This window comes from Sceloporus occidentalis, unplaced genomic scaffold (genome assembly GCF_023333645.1).
Source record: "Sceloporus occidentalis isolate IW3139 unplaced genomic scaffold, rSceOcc1.0.p SCAF_1, whole genome shotgun sequence".
In the NCBI taxonomy this organism is placed as follows: domain Eukaryota; kingdom Metazoa; phylum Chordata; class Lepidosauria; order Squamata; family Phrynosomatidae; genus Sceloporus; species Sceloporus occidentalis.
Window position 1 is genome coordinate 297,170,777 of NW_028316981.1, and position 21,158 is coordinate 297,191,934.

The 21,158-nt window shown below is 39.3% G+C and overlaps 1 protein-coding gene across 4 annotated transcripts in view; it reads right to left on the minus strand.

The window, feature by feature from the left end:
• Nucleotides 1–1,878: 1,878 nt before the first annotated feature.
• Nucleotides 1,879–21,158, minus strand: part of RAI14 (retinoic acid induced 14) — a 143,563-nt gene continuing 124,283 nt past the window's right edge. Inside the window, exons 8-18 of one of the 4 annotated variants that reach the window (XM_089496757.1) lie at nt 19,927–20,033; nt 16,532–16,710; nt 15,793–15,821; nt 13,846–13,935; nt 13,214–13,300; nt 11,227–11,284; nt 10,303–10,421; nt 8,388–9,926; nt 7,670–7,819; nt 5,661–5,726; nt 1,879–4,378 (exon numbers count right to left, since the gene is read on the minus strand). In XM_089496757.1, the coding sequence (XP_089352883.1) occupies nt 4,277–4,378; nt 5,661–5,726; nt 7,670–7,819; nt 8,388–9,926; nt 10,303–10,421; nt 11,227–11,284; nt 13,214–13,300; nt 13,846–13,935; nt 15,793–15,821; nt 16,532–16,710; nt 19,927–20,033 (2,526 nt within the window). In that variant the 3' untranslated portion in view covers nt 1,879–4,276. Of the gene's footprint in view, nt 4,379–5,660; nt 5,727–7,669; nt 7,820–8,387; nt 9,927–10,302; nt 10,422–11,226; nt 11,288–13,213; nt 13,301–13,845; nt 13,936–15,792; nt 15,822–16,531; nt 16,711–19,926; nt 20,034–21,158 lie in introns of all 4 variants that reach the window. The other 3 variants (XM_089496753.1, XM_089496767.1, XM_089496759.1) reach the window with 3 other exon arrangements.

A 21,158-nucleotide genomic window follows, 5' to 3' on the forward strand; every position in this document is an offset into this window, starting at 1 on the left:
TAATGGCCCCAAGCCATATTCCATGCCTATGTGGTGAGGGCACTTGTAGTGAATGCATCTTAATTCCCAGCATATATTAGGAACAGGACTTGTTTAATTAAGATGGTGAATCATAGAATCGTAGAGTTGGAAGAGACCGCAAGGGTCATCCAGTCCAACCCCATGCCATGCAGGAAATCTAAATCAAAGCATCCCCGACAGATGGCCATACAGCCTGTTTGAAGACCTCAGGTGCTGCTACTAAGTACAGGCATGCCACATGGGTAATAGTTATACTGTTGGATTCATTGGCACAAGTGGCAGTGATGGATGCCAATTTTAAAAGAGGTTTAGGTACATTTCTGGAGGTTAGGGCCATCAATGACAACTAATCATGATGACTATATATTACCTTTAGCATTACAGCCAATATATCTTTGTATATTATTTAATGAGGAACACAAGGTGGAGGAGCATGAAACTGCAAGCAGTTAGTTAGCAGGGTTCTCTTAGATGTTTATCACACTATGCTCTTAAAGAGCTACTATTCCAGTATGACTCCTCTAGCAGCCTCCTGTTGCATGCTGGGATTGGCAGTTTTAAGGAGCTGAACTTCTCTGCCTGAGAATTCTAAATACCCCTCCTTAAAACTGCCAATCCCAGCATGCAACAGGAGGCAGCTAGAGGAGTCACACTGGAATAGTACCTCTTTAAGAGCATAGTGTGATAAACATCATAGACAACCGACTCTGTTCACATAGTATGTTGGGACTCCATGGGTTTCAGTATCATCTAGAATGACTTTTCTTATATTCTGGCATTTCTCTTGGAAAATTTCTCTCCGCCCTCCATAACTGCCATCCACCGGCCTGAGAGGGAGTTCACTAGGCAGGTCCAGCTCCATCAGGGCTAGCCTGAAGGAAGGAGACTCCGCCCTCCATAACTGCCATCCGCCGGCCTGAGAGGGTTCACCAGGCAGGTCCAGCTCCATCAGGGCTAGCCTGGAAGAAGGAAGAGCCCTCCCTCCAATCCATCTGCCTTGGTCCAGGCCTCAGAGGGAGAGAAGAACCACTGGACCTCATCCCCTTTCCCTCCACCATTCCCGTCTCCTTTTGTTTCATGTCTTTTAGATTGTAAGCCTGAGGGCAGGGAACAGTCTGATTAAAAATAATAATTGTAAGCCGCTCTGACAGCCATTAGGGCTGAAGGGCAGGATATAAATACCTAAATAAATAAATAAGCAAGCAAGCTATCCTTAGCCACAGTAGTCCATGTACTGGTTACTTTTGAATTAGATTACAGGTTGGCTCTCCCTTATCTGAAATGCTTGGGATCAGAAACATTTTGGATTTTAGAATATTTCCATATACATAATGAGATACCTTGGAGATGAAACCCAAGTCTAAACACCAAATTCATTTATGTTTCATATATACCTTATATACACAGCTTGAAAGTAATTTTATACACAGTATTTTTAAACAAGTTTGTGCATGAAACAAAGTAAGTATACAATGAACCATTAGAAAGCAAAGGTACCACTATCTCAGCTACCCATGTGGACAATTTTGGATTTTGGAATACTCAACCAGTGTAGTATTCAGACATGTCTTAACCATTTACTGGAGGCAATATACTGGAAGTTATATACATATTTTAATTGTTTAAACCTGTTTTATCTTGTTTAATATGTTTTATCTGGTTTAAATAACTTAACTGCTTTAAAAGCTGGAATTTTTTAAAAATTGTAGTATTAATTTTAAAATCAGTTATATGCTTTCGATAGCCCTATTGTTCTATTTGTAGGCTACTCTGTGATCCTACAATAAAGGACAGGATATACATATTTTAATAAATGAATAAATAAAATATTAGATATAAAAGACTAAGGCATTTTTTTAAAAAAACTTTATTTGCGAATAAGGTAACTTTTGTAAAATTACATACAAAGGGCAATCACTATGCTATAGTATACAATATCCAAGGTTTCACAATGATAACTGTAATAAATACACGTAACAAAACAACGTAAAAAGCTATGTTTGTCAGGAAGCCTACAAAACAGTTCCTCAAGTTTTACACTTGGCAGCATTTATTGGCATATTTTAGATTTCTGAATTTTTAAAAAAGTTTTCACATTTCTTTGGAGCATTAAAAAGGTATTGAACTATGAAATATTGTTCAAAATTAATAGTCATTAGTTAAACCAAGGACACACACATTTACTACCACTCAGCATCATATGTTTCAAAATCTATTTAGGTTTGGCCATTGTACAAAAAAGGACTGATATTTAGTGCATGGTGAATTTGGAAGCCCTGAGGCACTGAGCAATTACCTGTCTATAGGCATCATTTACTAGAGAGCTCTGGGAATTGCTGCAGATGTAGATCCATCAATAGTGTTAAAACAATCTCATAAATTGAATCTGCATGCCAATTAAAACTGGTTATTCCCTTTAGGTAAAATATAATTTATTTAGGCTTCTGGAGTTTTCCAACACATGGTCCTAAATCCAGTCACCAGTTTTAACTAGAGTAGATTCATGGAATAAACTTCTGCATGATAGTCAACATTTATGTAAATCCAATTGATTCAGTAAGCCTACTTTAGTTGGAAGTAGCAGCTGGATTCAGACTAAGGATAGCTGTTTTAGTGCACCTATGATGTTACAAATTCTACATAAAGGCTTTAAACAAGACTCTCTTGTTCTCAAAGGTGGTCTTCCTCCATTAGGGTTTTGAAATATAAGACTGCACCTGCAAACACTAGCTACTTTATAAGGCTCTTCTAGTTTTATATGACATACTCCATGTTTTCTGCAGGCTACAGCTCCCATGGTACTTTGGAAGACATCACTGTAGTTCTCTGGTTGGAAAAGGACTGCAGAGTCTAAATACATTATTTTTAAAAAAGAAAAAAAAAAGTAGAATCCACACTTTTTTCCCTCCGACCTGCACGAAAAAAGACACTCGGGCATTGCTGAGCACTTCCATACTTGCCTATAACATACATGTAGTTACATGTACCAGCTGCTCTTTCTAAATGATTTTTCGGCACAAATGCAATTTTTAAGATTGTTCCTGTACGACATAAATTTAATGTGGCTTAGAGAAAAAAACACAAGGCTTCTCAGTGTTTCAGATGTTACAAGATTTGGCAATAAAGAGAAAAAAAAGAGAGCGAAGACTGAATACTTAATCATCCTCTTTTATTCCAGGATGTATGGACAAATCTATTTCAATATAACCTTTTAAGGATATTTCCACTGCATTTTACAATGGAGCAGGGCTAAGTGAGAAAGAGAAAAGGGCAACTGCCTAAATCTTTCTTTATTGAAGCTAATTGCAAAATAATAAAAGGAAAAAAAAACCCACAGTGTTACATAGCAAATGGCTTTAGTTACAAAAAAAAGTTTTCTAAATTTGAGGGCCAGTAAAAATATATTGTAGAGAAGATCTGTTACAAAAGTGAGGTTCAGAATTGTGAGACAAACAGTGCTCACTGTAAACATCATGAGTTCATTCAGATCCCTTGTTTATCATTTGGAACATGTTTTTTTTTTCCTCCTGAGCTCCATGGCCAATAAATAGCACTGCAAGGATTTGCATAGATAGCTTGACCTACCACTTGATAAAGAAATTGAGGTTGTAGCAGAGTTAGCTGTGTTCAGAATCCATTTACCTGCTTTAGTACATGGCTATGCTTTATGTTATGTGATTAGTACATATCACTGATCTGGTGTTCTAGATATATTCTAAAAGGCAGCATAGTTGTGTTTAGCCAATTAGTGGCTTTGTCGAATGATGCTGGCTTTTCTTCCTTTTATTTAACAAGGCCAAAAGGTTTTATAACCAACAGTTGAACCTACAATTATAAGGGATGCATGAGGGTCTTAACATAAGGCTGCTTCTCCCTCTTTCTTAACAAGGAACTAAAAAATTTTCATCACCAAATGGTTCAAATATTTCTTTCCACTCCATTCTGGGACTTCCATGGTTTGCACCAAGGTGTTAAAACCAAAGGAAGCACTGAGATACTCTTTAATACTGTAGGTCAGACTTTAACCACCCCTGATTTAAAGTAATTGTAACTTCTGGAGAATCGTGCATCTGTGTCTATGACACATAAACAGCACTCTGGGAAATACTAGGGTAAGGGAAGACACAACAATGCATTAGCTCATAAGACATAAAATTGAAATAGGAAATGTGGCCAAGACCCATGGCGATTCCCTGCAAGGGGCTGCCAATCCAATTTCATTTTAAGGCGAGACTCAAGCTCTACAGCAGCACCATCAGGGATCAACAAAAACAGTTTCACCTTTTTTTTGTGACTGACTTTTGCACATTGTTAAAATCTGTTTAAGCACTTTCTGGACATCTTCATCCATTTGACCCTGGGAAGAAAGAAACAGAGAAGAGAGCAAAATATTAGCAGGAAAAGAACTGATATGCAAAATTCTGAAATTCTTCTGAAAGACAACTGTATATTAAAAATGACCACACTTTTTCTGAACTATATTTTTTTAAAAAACACTCTCACTAAGTTATATAAATTAATTAGGGGTACTAGCTTTTAATTGACCATTTGGGACAATTAGAACCTAGAATCAAAGAATCTTAAGAGGTGGAAGGGATTGCAAGGTTTAGATGAACTAATTAAAATCATTTTCTAAAAAAATGAAAAAGAGGCATCCATTTAAGTTATTCAAAACATAAATAAAATCAATTCATTTTAAGAGGGAAAAAATACTCATAAGAAGTGCTAATAGCAGTATCACATACTGAAAAGAATGCCCAGGAGACTATACCTGGTGGAGCATCTTTTAGCTAGCACTAGATGTTGACCAAATACAAAGCATGCACCTAATAATCTTGTTTTCCTTTAATTGATTACAACCATGCATGCACACAAATTTTCCCTGGAACACAGCACATGCAAAAAGGCTTTTCTTTCCCCTTTATTACATAATCACAATAAATTCTACCCACAGTGTGGTGAGTCATTTAGACCAGGAATAGAATCCTGCAGTCCTCCAGATTTTGCTGAATTCAAACTACAAGCGTTCTTCTCTATTACTTATAGTGACTAGAGCTGTTGGGACTTGTAGTCCAAAATACTGTTAGGACCCTAGGATTCCCATCGCTAATTGAGATAAAAAGATCTGATAGTGCAATAAGGATCTTTGATTCAAGCATGCTAGATGTACTGGTACAGCAGATTTGCTCATGTTGCATTGGAGAGGGAAGACATGATCCTCCCGCTCCCTTTGTGGTGATCTCTGAGTAAAATAGTCTCCCTTGCCTATGTTTAATGGGACACCAAGTAAGTAATTACAAGGGGAATATTGAGCAAATGTCTACTTAAGCCCTGATAAGAAGTGTTCTTCTTTCCTTTGTACCTCCATGCATGTGTTATTTAAATCTGAAGATGCCAGCCACAGATGCGCTGGCGAAACGTCAGGAAGAAACTCTTCTAGAAAATGGCCACACAGCCCAAAAACCCCACAAAAAACCATGGATGCCGGCCATGAAAGCCTTTGACTTCACATTTTAAAAAACTGCTTTTTTAATTTTCTGAATTACTGTTTCATTAATATGAGACTTTAATTCACTGATTTATTTATAGCTGATAGCCCTAGTAAAATACAAGAACTATTGCCAGAAAATCTTTTTTACCTGCACAGCATAGAGCAGATGTGTCCTGTAAACAGATACAATATCCTGGTGTTGTTTCTTTGTTTCCTAAAAAAGAAATATGAGTTGTCAAGGAGTGAATATATGCATAATAGTAGCCAGTGGTGTCACTGACACTGGCATCACCTGGTGCAGGGGAGTGAACTGCCTTGCCAATTCTCCGACCCTGCCAGGTAACAGCAACTGCAGCAGCCAATTGCAAAGTGTTCTCCCACATGGAAAAAGAACCAAATCACTTGCTATTTTGAACATATGAGGCAGCCAAAAATGGTAGTTTTCTGATTTCTACAAAGGGGAGATGAGTTTAAATGACACACACTACCATGACAACTATATGAGCAAGTAGCAACAACATTGTTTCTGGATTATTGTCCTGGTTCATCCACTACCAGGATCTTCATGTTGGAGAAGAGCAATCATCTGCCATCCAACATACAGATATTGTCAATAAAATAATCATGAGCCACTCACTCCATGCTGATGACTGACAGTGTGGATGCCTGGCTTTTTCAATTCCTATAACTCACAGATGTTAATAAGTAGTCAAACAAATTAAATGTTTGCATTTAATCATTACTCTTATATTACTTTTTTTGGAAAAACCTTGGCACTGACTAAAGGATGGCATAACACTTTACAAATTACTCTCAAAATATCTCTCAAAATACTTTCTAATTTTAAATGTGAAAGGTAATGAAAAAGACCCAGATATGGAAGATTATCTAGAGGGCTTCCAATTGGACAAATTACATTTTGAACAGAAGCAGATTTCGAAAGGGCATTTGACAACAATGGAGCTTTTTGAGACAATTTAAAAGATTGAAGTAGGAAAAGCTCTAGGTCCAGGTAGTTTATCTGCAGTGTATTATAAGAAATATGAAGATCAATTTGTTTTCAACCACTCAAGAAAGTGTGTGATGGAAAATTAGGAAAAGGACAGATGCAAAATTCTTGGAGAAATGCCTATATTAGAGTGTTCACAAATAAGATACATGAGACATTGGTTATAAGATATTTACTACTATTTTGGCAGACAGGCTGAGGAAACCTCTCTCTCGGATGACTCATGAGGATCAGAGTGGATTTTTGCCAAAAAGACAATTAAGGAGTAATGTAAGAACTGTCCTGAATATTAGTGAATATGTGAAATATCGTAATGAGAAAAGGGCTGCCTTTGTCTTGTTATGATATTTCATATATTCAGTAATATTCGGGACAGTTCCAAGAGATAGGTTTACTCTGTCTGTCTGCTAAAATAGTAGTAAATATCTTATAATCATTGTTTAGTAATAGTGGAAGGATGAAGTTACACTACTCGCTGTTCCCCTATGCGAAGACTGCGTGAAATTGATGGGGAGGATAGGGGAATGTTTGGCCCTCAAGATGTTGGTGAACTGCAACTCCCATCAGACCTAGCCAATACAGTCAATGGTAAGAAACCATGGGAGACACAGTACTACAACAAGTTCCCCATCCCTCAACAAGATATCTTAACAGGATCAATCTCCTGATGTCCTGAAGAATTACCAAGGTTTGCTTGCTGCTGCCTCATTTCCTAGGGATGTTAGACTGGCTCACTCTTTGTTGTCCTTCCATCAGCAGCTGAAGACTTTTTTTTCATTCCACCATCTTTTGAGAACAGACTGTTTTATAAGTTCAACACTGTACTATATAATTTTTACTGCTTGCCTTTTTAAGAGATACATTTTAAATGAATTTGCATTCACTAAGAGGTGTAATTGCATTAACTTTTTCATGAGTCACCTTGAGTCCCAGCTCTGGGAAAGTTATATATATATGTGTGTGTGTGTATGTGCGCATGCGCACACACACACGGAGAAAAAGAGAGAGGGAGAGAGGAGGAGGAGGAGGAGATGTTGTTGATGATAGTGTATTTCTGCATCCAATTTTCACTACACAGAAGAGGTCAGTTACCAGTTAGAAGATAGCTATGCCTGCTTATTTGCAGGGTAAGTAACCTATCAACTTACAGCAAGCTGGTTTTGTAGCTGCTTGACTTGCTGTTGCAGAAGCTCCAGCTGCTGGCTTTGTCTTTTCGGTGTACCAGTTGCATAAGAGAGCTGGGAGAGGCTGTTCAGTGCTTCCTTTAGTTTGATAACTTCTTTAGACATGTCAGTTATCTGGTAAGGAGCAGAAAATGGGAGAAGCTGCATTACAAGGAGAGCCTCTGACCCAAAACAGATCTTAAATTTAAGCACGGTTCTAATGATGGTTTGTTAACATCAGCCCACATAATGACCTGAAAGATCCCGTATATAAAAAACATTAGAAGGCATGTAAAAGACAAGTAACAATAAGATAGCAGAGAGGCTGCAGATTTTTTTTTTAAAGTCTCAACCATTGTTTACTTGATGGAAATGTATAACTATATAGCTCCTCCACAATACTAGCTAATCCAGATCTATATTTTTCCCTGGCTGATAGACTGCTTGGTTCCTTCAGACTCCTTGAAAATGAAATTGCAAATTCATATTTATTTTCAGATGCTGGAAACTGTTTCTATCTGGAAGACCAAGCCCAGGTCTAGATGATCCTTATATGTGGCAAAAAGCTTCAATGACAATTAGTTTCCAGCATGCCCAAATGATCTTGATGCCAAGCCCTTGAATGAACTTGGCCCAGAGTCTAGATCGCTATCATGGGACAATAATAAACAATCCTTAATTTGGGGCTATTAGATCAACCAACCTTTTTATCCTTGTCCTCTTCCATTTTTGAGGAAGTTTCAGAAGCCTTTTTCATTTCAAGTAGTTCTTCTTGTGCTTGATGGTACTGCTGAAGCAGTCCCTTGATCTCCTGTTCCTTGGCTTCAAGGATTGCTCGGAGATTCTCTTTCTCCCCTTTCACTTGTAAAATTTCCTTCCTGAGCTGTGACAGATCTGTACACAGGTTCTCCTTCTCTTTCATTAAGTCCTTCAGCTTGGATGACAAGGAGCTGACTTCCCCTTCTGACTTAGACCGAAGCTCTTCATAGAGTGACCTGGGCACCATGGCTTCACACACAGCTGCTTCTTCTTCTAATAGTTCCTTCTGCAGACGCTGCACCTCAGTTTCTTTGTAAAGAAGCTGCTCTTTGAGCTCATTTATTTCTTCTTCCATTTCCTTTACTGAGCTTCTGAGAGCAGTGACCACCTGAAGATGTTCAGTGATGGAAACAGAGTTCTTCTTCTGAGAGTCAACCAGGTTTTGCAGTTGTGTTGCTTCGTTTAATACCTTGGCGTACTGAGCCTTCATTTCCATCAGCGCACCCTCTGCTTGCTCTCTCTGTAAGGCAGTGACTTCCATCAGCTTCTCATGTTCCTCCAGAGGTATGCATGCTGGGCTGGCATCTTCTGAAGCACTCTTTTTCCTGTAGTCTTCAAGTTCTGTTTGTGCTTCTTTATACAACTGGGAAAGCTCACTGACCTGCTTGTTCAACTCGTTTATCATCCTGTTCTTTGCATCCCTTACCTCCACATCTTCCTCACTCTGCCCTGACTCCATCTGACTCTTCAATTTGTCTTGCAGCCTTTTGATCTCCTCCTGTCCCTCCTTGTACCTCTCAATTAGCAAAGCCTTCTCTTGGTTGATGTTCTCAATAACTAAGCAATAGGAACTTTTCATCTCTTCACACTCTTCTGCTGACATAGTGCCCGCACCATTCCTCTCTTTCTCTTCCACCTTTTCCTCTAGCTCTCTCACTCTCTCTCTTAGCTTATTGCTTTCTTCCTGCACTTTTTGCAATTCTTCCTTCAGCACTTCAATCTCCTCACACGTTGCTCTGAGTTCTTGCAGATCAGCTTCTTTGCTCTCTGAAGCCACCAAGCCCAGCTTCATTTGCCTCTGGACATTCAGGACCTCCTTCATTGCTTCTTCATACTTGATTTGGGTTTCTTTCAGTTTCTGATTAAGGTCCGAGCCATTCTCTGAAATCTCTGAGCTGTTCAACAAGTGAACTGTGTCTGCCACTCCAGACTGGAGCTGGTTCTCCAAGTGCCGCCTCTTTGCTTCAGAGCTGTCCAATCTCTTTTGAACTTCCTTTAAATTGTTTTGTAGCTGTTTAATTTTTACCTCATTGTTCACTGCTTCTTCCTGAGCCTGTGTTGAACTTAGGGAAGGGGAGCTTATTTCTTGAGCCACTGCCACTGAACTATCACTCAGCCTGTCTGTTGACTGATCAAACTCCGTGTGTGTGGAACGATAAGAATCCAGTGTGGTATCCACATCTTCTGTTTTGAGTCCTCTTGCCTGTAGATACAGCAGATGGCAGTATTAGACCAAAACATCTCAGCTTAACAGAATATAACAAATGTCTTCACACAACCCTTAAGCAAACTGACAAAGAAGAGAAGCTAGATTTCTGTCCCAAGAACTCTAGGACAGACAAACTTTATCTCACCACATCAATGTATAAGGCTTGCCATGCAGGGTCAATACCAACAGAGTTTCTATTAGAAGCCAACCAGATGCTTGCCAATCATAGAGTTCCATCCTGTCTCCTTCCACCAGGGCAGCTGTAGTCCAACACTGAAATCACTACACCATGCTGGCTTTCTACATTATGATAGTGTCAATCTTTTTTATATATAATTTTTTTTGTATCATGGGCTGTTCTGATACACACCTGTAATTTTTCTTGCAGTTTCTTGTTATGCACGGTCAAAGAAGCAATTTTTGCTTGAAGCAGTAAAAGCAAGTCTTGCTGGTCTGTTTCTGAACTTAGATCCAATAAACTATCAGTGCCTTTAAAAATGAAAAGGCAGTGAAAGAACAAGAACAAGATCATTTATTATTCCAGTTTTTAGTGCAGCTACATCATTCTGCCAATTTATGTTAAGTACGTTTCCAAAAAAAATAAAACAAAATAGTAACTTTACTTTCTTTTGTCTTTTGGAAAAACAGTACCCAATGGGACCTTGTAGCACCCTTGTGATTGAATGAAAGAAACAAGCTTTCAGCACAAGCTTTTGTAGACTTGAGTCTACTTAATCAGATACACGTTAGAAAAACAGTGTGACAAGTTCATGCTTCTAGAAAGTACCACATATATAGCTGGGTAAAAACTGAAAAGTATTATTTTCATTGAGAGGCCTCAGACAAAGAAAAGTAAGAGTCACAGATTATGTCAATGACTAATAAAATCTAGGCCCTGAGACTACCCTATTTTGTACTGCACATGAAGAGTATTGCTACACCTGTATAGGTTGAGTATCCCCTTATCTAGAATTCCAAAATCCAAAATCCTCCAAATTCCAAAATTTTGGATATTTCAGCCACAAGGGTTGCTGAGATAGTAACATCTCTGCTTTCTGATTGTTCAGTTTATGCAAACTTTTGTTTCACACACAAAATTTAAAAATCTGAAATTCAGAAGACTAGTGGTCCCAAGAATTTCAGATAAGGGAGATTCAACCTGTAGCATGATGACTGCTAATAAGATAAAATGGCAATGTCCCATTACAGATACATTTTCTAGAATGCAGTTCTTGAGGAATGGGGAAGACTGGAGAGTAGAGACATTGAAGACATTGCCTTTCCTATACCTTACCTGCAGTGCTATCGCTTATCCCATCCTTGCAATCGGACTGAATGGCACTGATCTCTCCCTGCTGAAACACAGATGAACAAATGTTTGTTTTAAAAACAAATGGAAATTTGACTGCAATTTCTCATCAAGAAGTGCAAACATCTACAAACTTAAATACTTTTTCAAAAGAACAGCTGATATTTTTTAGCTAGGGCTGTAAACCAGGTGTTTAATTTATTATATTTGTGTATCAAATGTAAATTTCCTCTTTTTAGTATTTAGCTGTTTTATCATGTTAAAGCCACACTGGATTTTCTATACAGAAAGAACTCTGAATAAATGGTAAAGTTAACCAACAAAAAAGAGCCAGCATGATGTAGCCAGTGTGGCCACCTCTGAAGATCTCAAATTTCTGGCAGGCTCATATGGGAAGAGGTGGTATTTTGGATATCCTTGCCCCAAGTTGTTTAGGACTTTGTAGGTCAACACAAGCACCTTGAATTAAGTTTAGAAGCAAACTGGAAACCAGTGCTGTTCTTACAAGATCAGAGTTATATGGTTTCCAAAATGCACACCTAGCAGCAGTCTGGCAACTGCATTTTGCATCAGCTGGAGTTCCTAAACACTTTTGTAGAGTCCAAACACTTCCAAACATGTGGCAGCGCCATGTAGACAATCTGACCATCTGAAAGACAGTTATCTCTTCAGATATGCAGTCAGAGCTGCCAGAGCTTTAAGATAATCAGGGGAAGGCTTTCTCCTGGTTCCATCATAGGCCCGCTTGGTGAGGACATGAGAGAGCCTTCACAGTGGCTGTTCCAAAGTTTTGGAATGACTTTCCATGGGAGGGTAGGCTGCCCCCCTCTCTGTTTTCATTTCACTAGTAGGCAAATATATTTTTATTCAAGCAGCCTTTTAATATATAATCACCCTCAGGAAGGCTTCTTATTGGGGTGTGCCTTGCGTTTGTTTATGCTTTTAACTTTTGTATTTATTAAAATGTAATTTCATACTGTTTAAACGAAGTAAGTCCTGGTGACACAGTGGTTAGATACTAGTACTGAAGCCAAAAATGTGAGTTCAATCCCACAGAGCTCCAGGTTGACTCAGCCTTCCATTCTTTCATAGGTCAGTCAAATGACTACCCAGCTTGCTGGGGACAATTGGCTAACACATTGTAAACCACTTAGAGAGTGCTTAGCACTATAAAGTGGTATAGAAATGTAAGTGCTATTGCTATTTTTAAAATGCTATTGGTACATTTTTTAACCATGCTGGGAGTAAGATGGCATAAAAATACAGTGGACCCTTGTTATACACTGGGGTTTAGTTCCAAGATCCCCCATGGATAACAAAATCTGTGGATGATCAAGTCCCATTAAATATAATGACATAGCAAAATGGTGTCCCTTATACAAAATGGAAAATCAAGGTTTCATATTAGAAATTTATACTTTTATTTGAAAATTTTCAAACCGTGGATGCTTGAATCCATGTATAAAAAATCCGTGTGTAAGAAGGGCCGACAGTAAAATAAAAATGTACTTCACAGTAGTCTAACCATATATTTTTGCACATGTTCATCTTCAGAGAGCTCCAGTACCCACTATAAAGCAAGCATTTTCAGAGGTTGGAAATGTTCACACTAATGTTAATGTGATCACATTAAAGAAAAATATTCAATAAGATTAAACTGTTCAGGGAATGCTATATAGTTAATTTGATTATTAATTTATTAAACTAAAAAAAATATAATTTGAAATTACAAAAACTACTAGCAACCGAATAAACCAATGATAAGAGCTAATCATTGCTCAAGAATACCACCACTGGCATATTAAATTTTAAAATCAACATTAAATAAGGGCCAAGAAATTAATTTCTAACAAATTATTTCCAAGCTCTGACTATTTGAGACAATGAAAATTTTTTTCACAACATACAACCCACTACAAATAGGTAACATTAATGTTCAAATCAGAAATGAAACTGAAAAAACAAGTTTTACCTTGGATCCCTGCTCAGCAAAGAACTGCTGGCCTTTCCCAGATACTGGAGTTGAAGTTGCTGAATGTGGAGAGGATAGATCACTAAACTGGAAAAGATGAATGTGTTTGAGGGACACGTACTGCTTCTTGCTAGGCGATGTCATTGCTCTTGGTTAGTTCAAAACAAGCAAAGACTATGCATCAGTCATCTTTAGCTGTCAGGAAGCATGCAGTCAAACAGCCACCCAAGTAATGGTTTTGTTTAATATTAAACGCCTTGTTCAAATGCTATGCATTCCTATGTGAAAAGCCAATTATATGAGTGCAAGAATCTTAAGCAAGTAGTTGAAAGGCAAAGACTGTCAGCATTTGGATGAAAGAGGTACTTTTATAAGCTCCACTGCTTCAAACTTAGGATCCTGTCATTTTCCCAACAACCCTCCTGTAAAGCATTAACTAATTTGAGCTTGCAAAACCAGGCCATCCTATTTCGATCCTTTCAAGAATTCACTCATGATGCATGAGGCAAACGCTTAAAAAAAGGATCTGCACACACCAAAAGTACCCCAGTCTATTCCCGACAGGAATCTGCTCCACCGCCCCTCCCCATCTATACATAGCAATGTGTTGGAAGTTGGGCTTGGCTCTTTACCTGGATAGGACTGACTGGAGGTGGTGGTGGGGCTTTGCGTTTTTTTGGAGTTCCACTTCTTTCTGAACTTAATCTAGAGACTTGATCATGCTGGAAGTTTCACAGGCCAGAAAAGGGAAGTATGTTAGTTGGTTAGTAAGGCCTGCGTTAAAAGTTATTATTTTTCCTTTTTTGGGAAAAACGTTTAAGTTACAAGAAAATTTCAAAAACCATACATGCCTTCTTGCAGACAACACACTGCTGCTATTACACATGCTTAACTATGAGCTCATCCTATCTCCTTCTGCCATTCATGCTTCAGTTCATTAGATGTAGTGAATAAAAGCACACACTTTCCCATTGAATGGTGATCTCAAATGCACTGCTATTCCCAGCCCCAAGCAGTTTGTTAATCTTCCTGTGGAGTGCCAAACTCTCTCAGGACAGCCAGAAACTTTTTCACATGCCTATTCCAAAGTTATTTACACTTCTGAATTTTTAGGCACTTTCCCCATTGCTCAAACTGAGTTTTGCAACATGTTCAGCTAGACAACCCCAAAAATGTCAGATCAACTGAATCACTTGAATCAGCAACATTTTTTTGTAATTATTAAAATCCTCAGACTAGGGACAAAGAGACTTGTCATAAGAGAAGATATTTCACGAATATATCATTTTTGATGTTTATCCCAAGTCTTGTGCAGCATTTTTCCTTCCTGACTGGGAAGCTGTACAAGTATCACTCGTAGCAAGCTCTTAGCCTTTTAATTCAATAAACCAAAATAATATACTTTAGGCCTTCTGACGCCACACTGAATGGATCAAACTCAAAGTTAAACTAATGCTAACTAAATTTAGCATGAAGGTAGAAAACCTTGGGCTTCCTGATGTTGTTCTACTACCATCATTCCTGATGAGGTCATGCTGCCTGGGGATGTCAACGCTGGAATTCAACAACATATCGGAGACCACTGGTTCTCCACTTCTAACTCAGAGTTACATGAACACAGCCTCAGGTCATGTGCTGCTTCCTCTGGTTTTCTCCTCTTGTATAGGTGAGATGAGAATGGAAGCTTTTAAGAAAAGTTAATGGTTAACCTGTGATTAATCTTAATTATGGTTTGGGGAAAAGAAGCCAATAGGAGAAGTCACAGTCTGAAGTTGTCTTATTTCTTCAATCTACAGTTATCAATAATCATAATTTGGTAAAAATGGGATTCCCCCAGATTTTTTTAGCTTCCACATGGGGACATATTTAGAGGAAGAAAACAGTGGGGAGGGTGCTTACTACTATAATGCTTGCTTCTGCATAACGGCATAAGTAACTAAGCCATATTAGCAAAACTCTAACGTTGTTGTGTGTTTCAAGTAATTTCCAACTTATGGTAACCTAAAGCAAACTTATCATGGGACCTTATCACACTAGGGAAATCCAGAAGAGAAACGGGATTTAAACAAGATTTAAATTAGAAAAACATGACGTTGCTGTTTATGTGAAATAACACAAAGTTAAAATGGAGGAAAATGGCAGCTTTTTACTTTCAGAACTTCCCAAAAGTAAAAAGCTGCCATTTTTCTCCGTTTTACCTTCGCTTTAACTTCACATTATTTCACGTTAACAGTAACGTCATGTGATAAACTTCCTGCTTTTGTGGGTTTTTTTGAAGAATTAAATCTCGTTTAAATCCCATTTCTCTTTGGGATTTCCCTAGTGTGATAAGGTCCATGGAGTTTTGTTGGTAAGATTTGTTCAAAAGGGGTTTGCCATAGTCTTCAATCCAGTCCCCCAAACAATCACCATCAGTTAACAGCTTTCAGGGGCTCATAATGGAGTTTAAAAAGCTGCGCACAGATCTCAAAACACTCACAGATTAGATTTCCTAAGCATTTCCTTATTTAAAAGCATAAACTCAAATTTAAAAATCCAGGTAATGATGTATTTCTGTCCTTTTTGGTTGTCTGGTTTACCTGTTTTGGCTTTGCTGGTGACTTGACATCTGCAAAGAGAAAGGGAACACTATTCTTTATGCATATAGTATGAGGTATCTTCTCTGTATTTAAGAGATTTAAAGATTAACAATTTGATCCTAAATCCATGATTATTTAGAATTCTATCCCAGTGATTTCAAGACAGTGAATTATTTATTTATATTTTATTTATATCCCACGTTTCTCCTTATGCAGGACTCACGGCAGCCTATAGTATTTAAAAAAAACAGGTGGATGCAAATGAACATGTATGAATTGCAGACTCAGTAAATGCCAGACTCAAAACCAAAACAACCCAATCCAACTTATATGTGCTTTATTTCCATACATAATGGATATGCCCTTCAGCAAGCACATTTTGGAAACTGATCCAATCACATATTACAAAACCTAATTGTAAATAACCAATTGCTATATAAACCCATCTTTCAATGTAACCCCTAAACTTGCTCTCCCCAGTTGTCTTCAATTATGCCAACAGAGACATTTGTCATAAAGACTGTTGGCAGCCAATATTGGAAGGATTCTGTATTCCATTTGACTGAAGCTTGGTGCACTGTGGAATGTAACCTTAGCTGAAAAGGCAAGATAAGAAAAACAGGTTTGGGGACAGTGCCAGAACATGATGCAGCTGAACATGCTAGTACAATCCATCAAACTCAGGCACAGCTAGTACTATTTTTATAATTTAGAGTAAATTTAAGAAACTTATACATACCAGCATCTTGAACAATTTTTGACTGAAGAAGACTCTGAATACTGGTATTTTCAGAGAGAATGGAATAATGTAGGGCATTGTGTCCAAGAGCATCAGCCAAATTTACATCTGCACCTTTTTGGATCAGGACATCCACAATGTTGAGATTTCCAGCTTCACATGCCAGCATCAAAGGAGTTCTGGAGAAAGTAGGATTACAGACAACATAAAGAAGAGAAATGGAGATTGGTGAGTAGTTATATAATAGAACGACTACAGGAAAAATATCTCCAAGTTCAAAATAGTGCAGAAGATTACATATCTCTCTCACTTCAAGCCTGGAACAGGTTCACACGTGGATAAAATGTCTGAATAGGACCTGTATGTATAACATTCAGGGCAAATATTTGTGTGTGCGTGTGTGTGTGTGTGTGGGTGGGTATGGCTGTGGAGTAAGACAGAGGAGGATATCACACGACTGAAATTGGAAGTATAAGGAGCCCTGGTGGCGCGGTGGTTAAATGCCTGTACTGCAGCCATTCACTCAAAACCACAAGGTTGCGAGTTCAAGACCAGCAAAAGGGCCCAAGCTCGACTCAGGCTTGCATCCTTCCGAGGTCGCTAAAATGAGTACCCAGACTGTTGGGGGCAAATTAGCTTACTTGCTTATTAGCTTACTTGCTGTTCACCGCTATGATCTTTGGAATAGCGGTATATAAATAAAACAAATTAAATTATAAATTATAATCCAGTGTCATCCTGAATGTAATCATGCATATTCACGTTATTGTGCGAAAGGTTACCACACATGATCACTGGCAGTCCGAACGCACTCCGAATGCAATCATGCGTCAATCCACAGTTAAGTAAATTCGGTGAACTAGCGAAGTCACAAACCCTATTCCTAGGCAACTTCACACTCAGTGCGCTGTTGTTTGGTGTGATATGCATGTCTCCTTTGGCCCTGTCCCCCCCCCCCATCTGGAAGGGGGGGGTCCCATGAAGCCACACTGCAATTCCACTTCAATTTTGCTTCCTCTTGTCCTTCAGCATTGCTGAGGGGGGGCTGCTGCCTGCTAATTAAGAGGCATGGACCCGGAGCTATTGGGTAGCCATTATATTCATGTTTTAACACAACAAGAGTGAATATATGCTCGTTTAAACATGAATAGAGCATGTTCTTTCAACCATTCTTCCCGCCCCCCCCTTCTGTAAATTGTGGGGTCCTTGGTTCCTCTCTCTCACTTGCCTAAATATGCTATGCTCCAGTCATCTGGAGTCTGACTGAGCATGCGCAAGGGTGTGAATTTGCAATTAAGAACCCACCGATGTGATGGCTTACTTTGCACAGAATCTGGGTTGTGTTCAGGGAGGCCATTACAGTGAATTTAAGGAGTGATAAGTAAACACGTAATTGCGTGAATTTTCGAATTGACCTCGCTATCTTCGCTTTCGAAATTGAGAGCCTCCCATCCCATTTGATAAACTCCTCAGAGTTGTAGAGTTGAAGACAGAAGCAATTTTGGGCAGAATTGCTAGAAATGTACTGATTCCAAATCTGACTTTAAAAAAAGAACTTTGCCAGCCAGTGTTAACAATATTAATGTGCAATATGGGCCAAGAGTCTGACTGAATATAAGGCAGCTTCCTATGTAGGCCTAAATTGTTTACTTGACTATATTTAGCTTTAATGTTTTATATGCATAGACCCTATACAAGCACAACATTTTCATTTTAGTATGCAGTAGGCCTGGGACAGATATATTTAGCAAACATATCACATACTGTAACAGGATGGAGCCATATTTTGGCCTACAGCTCCTGCACCTAGTATGGCCAATGATAAGGGCTGGTGAATAGAACTCTATTTGAACACAGTTATCTCTTGTGGTAATATCTTCTTGACATAGACCAATTAAAAGCACAATTGGTATTATATATTTTAGTACAGGGGTTGGCAACCCCCGGCCCGTGGGCCACATCCGGCCCGGCGAGGCCTTGGGACCGGCCCGAGCCTGGTCCTGCCGCCGATTGCCAAAGTTCCTGCGCCGGTGGCAATCGGCGGCAGGACCAGGTCTCTCACGTGGGGCCTTTGGCCTTTTGAGCAGAAGCGAGGCTCCTTGGCCCTGCCTGGTCCCTTCCGTGGGCGGGCGGGCAGGGCCCAGGAGCCCCGCTGCAGCGAGGCTCCTGGGTCCTGCCTGGGCCTTTCCGTGGGTGGGTGGGTGGGGCGGGCAGGGCCCAGGAGCCCCGCTGGAGCAGGGCTCCTTTGCCCTGCCTGTTCCCCTCCGGTCAGGGCAGGAAGGGGGCGGAGGTCCTCCTCCTCCTTCCCTTCCTTCCCGTGGCTGCCAGACAGCCGCGGGCAGGGAAGAAAGAGGGTGGGGGAAGAGGAGGAGGAGGAAGAGGAGCAGGAGGAGGAGGAAGGAAGGAAGGAAGGAAGGAAGGGAGGGAGGGAGGGAGGGAGGGAGGAAGAGGAGGAGGAAGAAGGAGGAGGGAGGAAAGAAGGAGCAGGAGGAGGATGAAGAAGAGGAGGAGGAGGAGGAGGATTTCCATTCCATTTCTACAGGTCTGCTTTGTTTTAACAATGATGATGATGATGATGATGATATCAGTCAGTTTCTGAGACATGCAATCACTCTTTCTGAAGGTGAGACAGCGTGACTTTCCAAAGTGCATTTCTGTGTATTTTCGGTGCTTTTAATGCTAAAAGGTCTGCTTTAACAATGATAGTAGTGATGATGGTGATGATGGTGATATTGATATCAGCCAGCTTCTGAGGCCCAAATGTACTCCATTTTGATCATGCCTAACAAACATGCATTTATATTAACTTTTTTAAAAAAAAAATCATCATTTTTTTCGCATGTCCTCCATTTTAAAAAAATGTGTCCTACATTTGAAAATGTCCTATATTATTTTATTTTATTTATTTTTTTGCTTCGGCCCCCCAGTTGTCTGAGGGACAGCATCCTGGCCCCCGGCTCAAAAAGGTTGCCTACCCCTGTTTTAGTATAACCTATCTTTGATGGAGGGAGGTGCAACAAGTAATTAAACAGAGTGAAAACATTAAAAGAGACAACTATGGCCAAATCATTTCAAAATGACTTCTTACCAAGAAGACAATGGCTTTTGTGCATATTCTTAAGCTAAAGTAAGAAAGTTATAGCTAGTTTATTCATATCTACATCACAGTGCAAGATACCTCAAAAGTAGGTAGAAGAACAGCATAAACAGCACCAAGTGCACAGTAAAAAATATCCAAAAGGCAGCCAGGATGCAAATCTGCAAGCTAATGAAGTTTATGCAACTATCAGCTATAAAATTTGTCCTGTGCTCTGACTTCATTTCAATAGAAATGAAAAGATTCTGAAAAATCTGGTTAATACTGAAGAAGTCTGAGAAATTTAGCTTAATAATACCTTCCATTTTTGTCTCTGGAATTGATGTCTGCTCCATGTTCTAGAAGGTATTTGCCTACTTCCGTGTGCTCATTTTGTACTGCAAGTAACAAAGGAATATTCCCATCCTAGCAGGAGATAAAATAGATTAAACTCTATAAGTTATTCAATTAAACCCAAAATGTTTAGCAAATTTTAAAATACTAACCTTTTAAGTGTGTAGGGCAAACCAGAAACATCACATTTGTGCTATGATGGGACAAGAGATCTCCAGAGAAGGACACTTCTCTAGGCAACTAATTCTACTGCTGAACCACTCTTGCTAACAAGAGGTTCCTTCTAATATTCAATTAAAAACTACCCTCCTGTATCGTCAAACCATTAAATCTGGTCCTAACCTCTGGGGTACTAGAGAACAGGCCTGGCAACTCTTCTTTGGGACAGACTTTGAGGTATTCAAATTCTTCCGTTCACCAAGCTGAACATGTCCAGCACCTTCAACTATCCTCATACCTCTCCATAGCTAATGTTCTCCATAGCTCTTATCATCCTCACTGCCCTTTCTCTGAATGTGTTCCAACTTGCCTACATCCTTCTTAAAATGAGGCACCCAGAACTGAACACAGTGCTCCAGATAAAGTATAGAAATGCTCTAAAATGAGAGACTACCATGTATGCCCTACAGATGAATGGAAAGACAGAAATACGAGGTAGACATCCTTTTAAACAAGGACAGTGGCTTAGGGGCAAAACAGACAGGCAGGAAGGAGAAGCGAGAAGTCGCTCCAGGTCTCTGGGGGTGGTTTCTGGGCACATGCATCATCTAAATGTCATGCCCCTGGAGCGTCTGAAAGCCACCCCCATCTATCCATCTCTTTTGGGCCTAAGTCACATATCATCATGACTTCCCTTTCCTATGGAGCCACTTGTACAGTATAAAAGGGAGAGCCCAATATCAAATACTCTCTGTGATTCAAGTGAAGATGCAAAACCAGAGATCAAGGCGGGCTGACATTTTATATGGGAGATGAATTGTTTGAAAGGGGAAAGCAGGTTTATTAAATAAAGATATAGGCCTCTCTTCCAAACTTTCTGCATGCTAACTGGACATCATATGGCAGACTAGCTAGAAATTCGTTTACTATTAAAAATAAATGAATGGAATCAACATGAGCAGAATTCCTAAAAGTTTTTAGAATGAGATTTTATGAACTGAAACATTAATAATAACTGTAAAAAATTCAAAATTTATC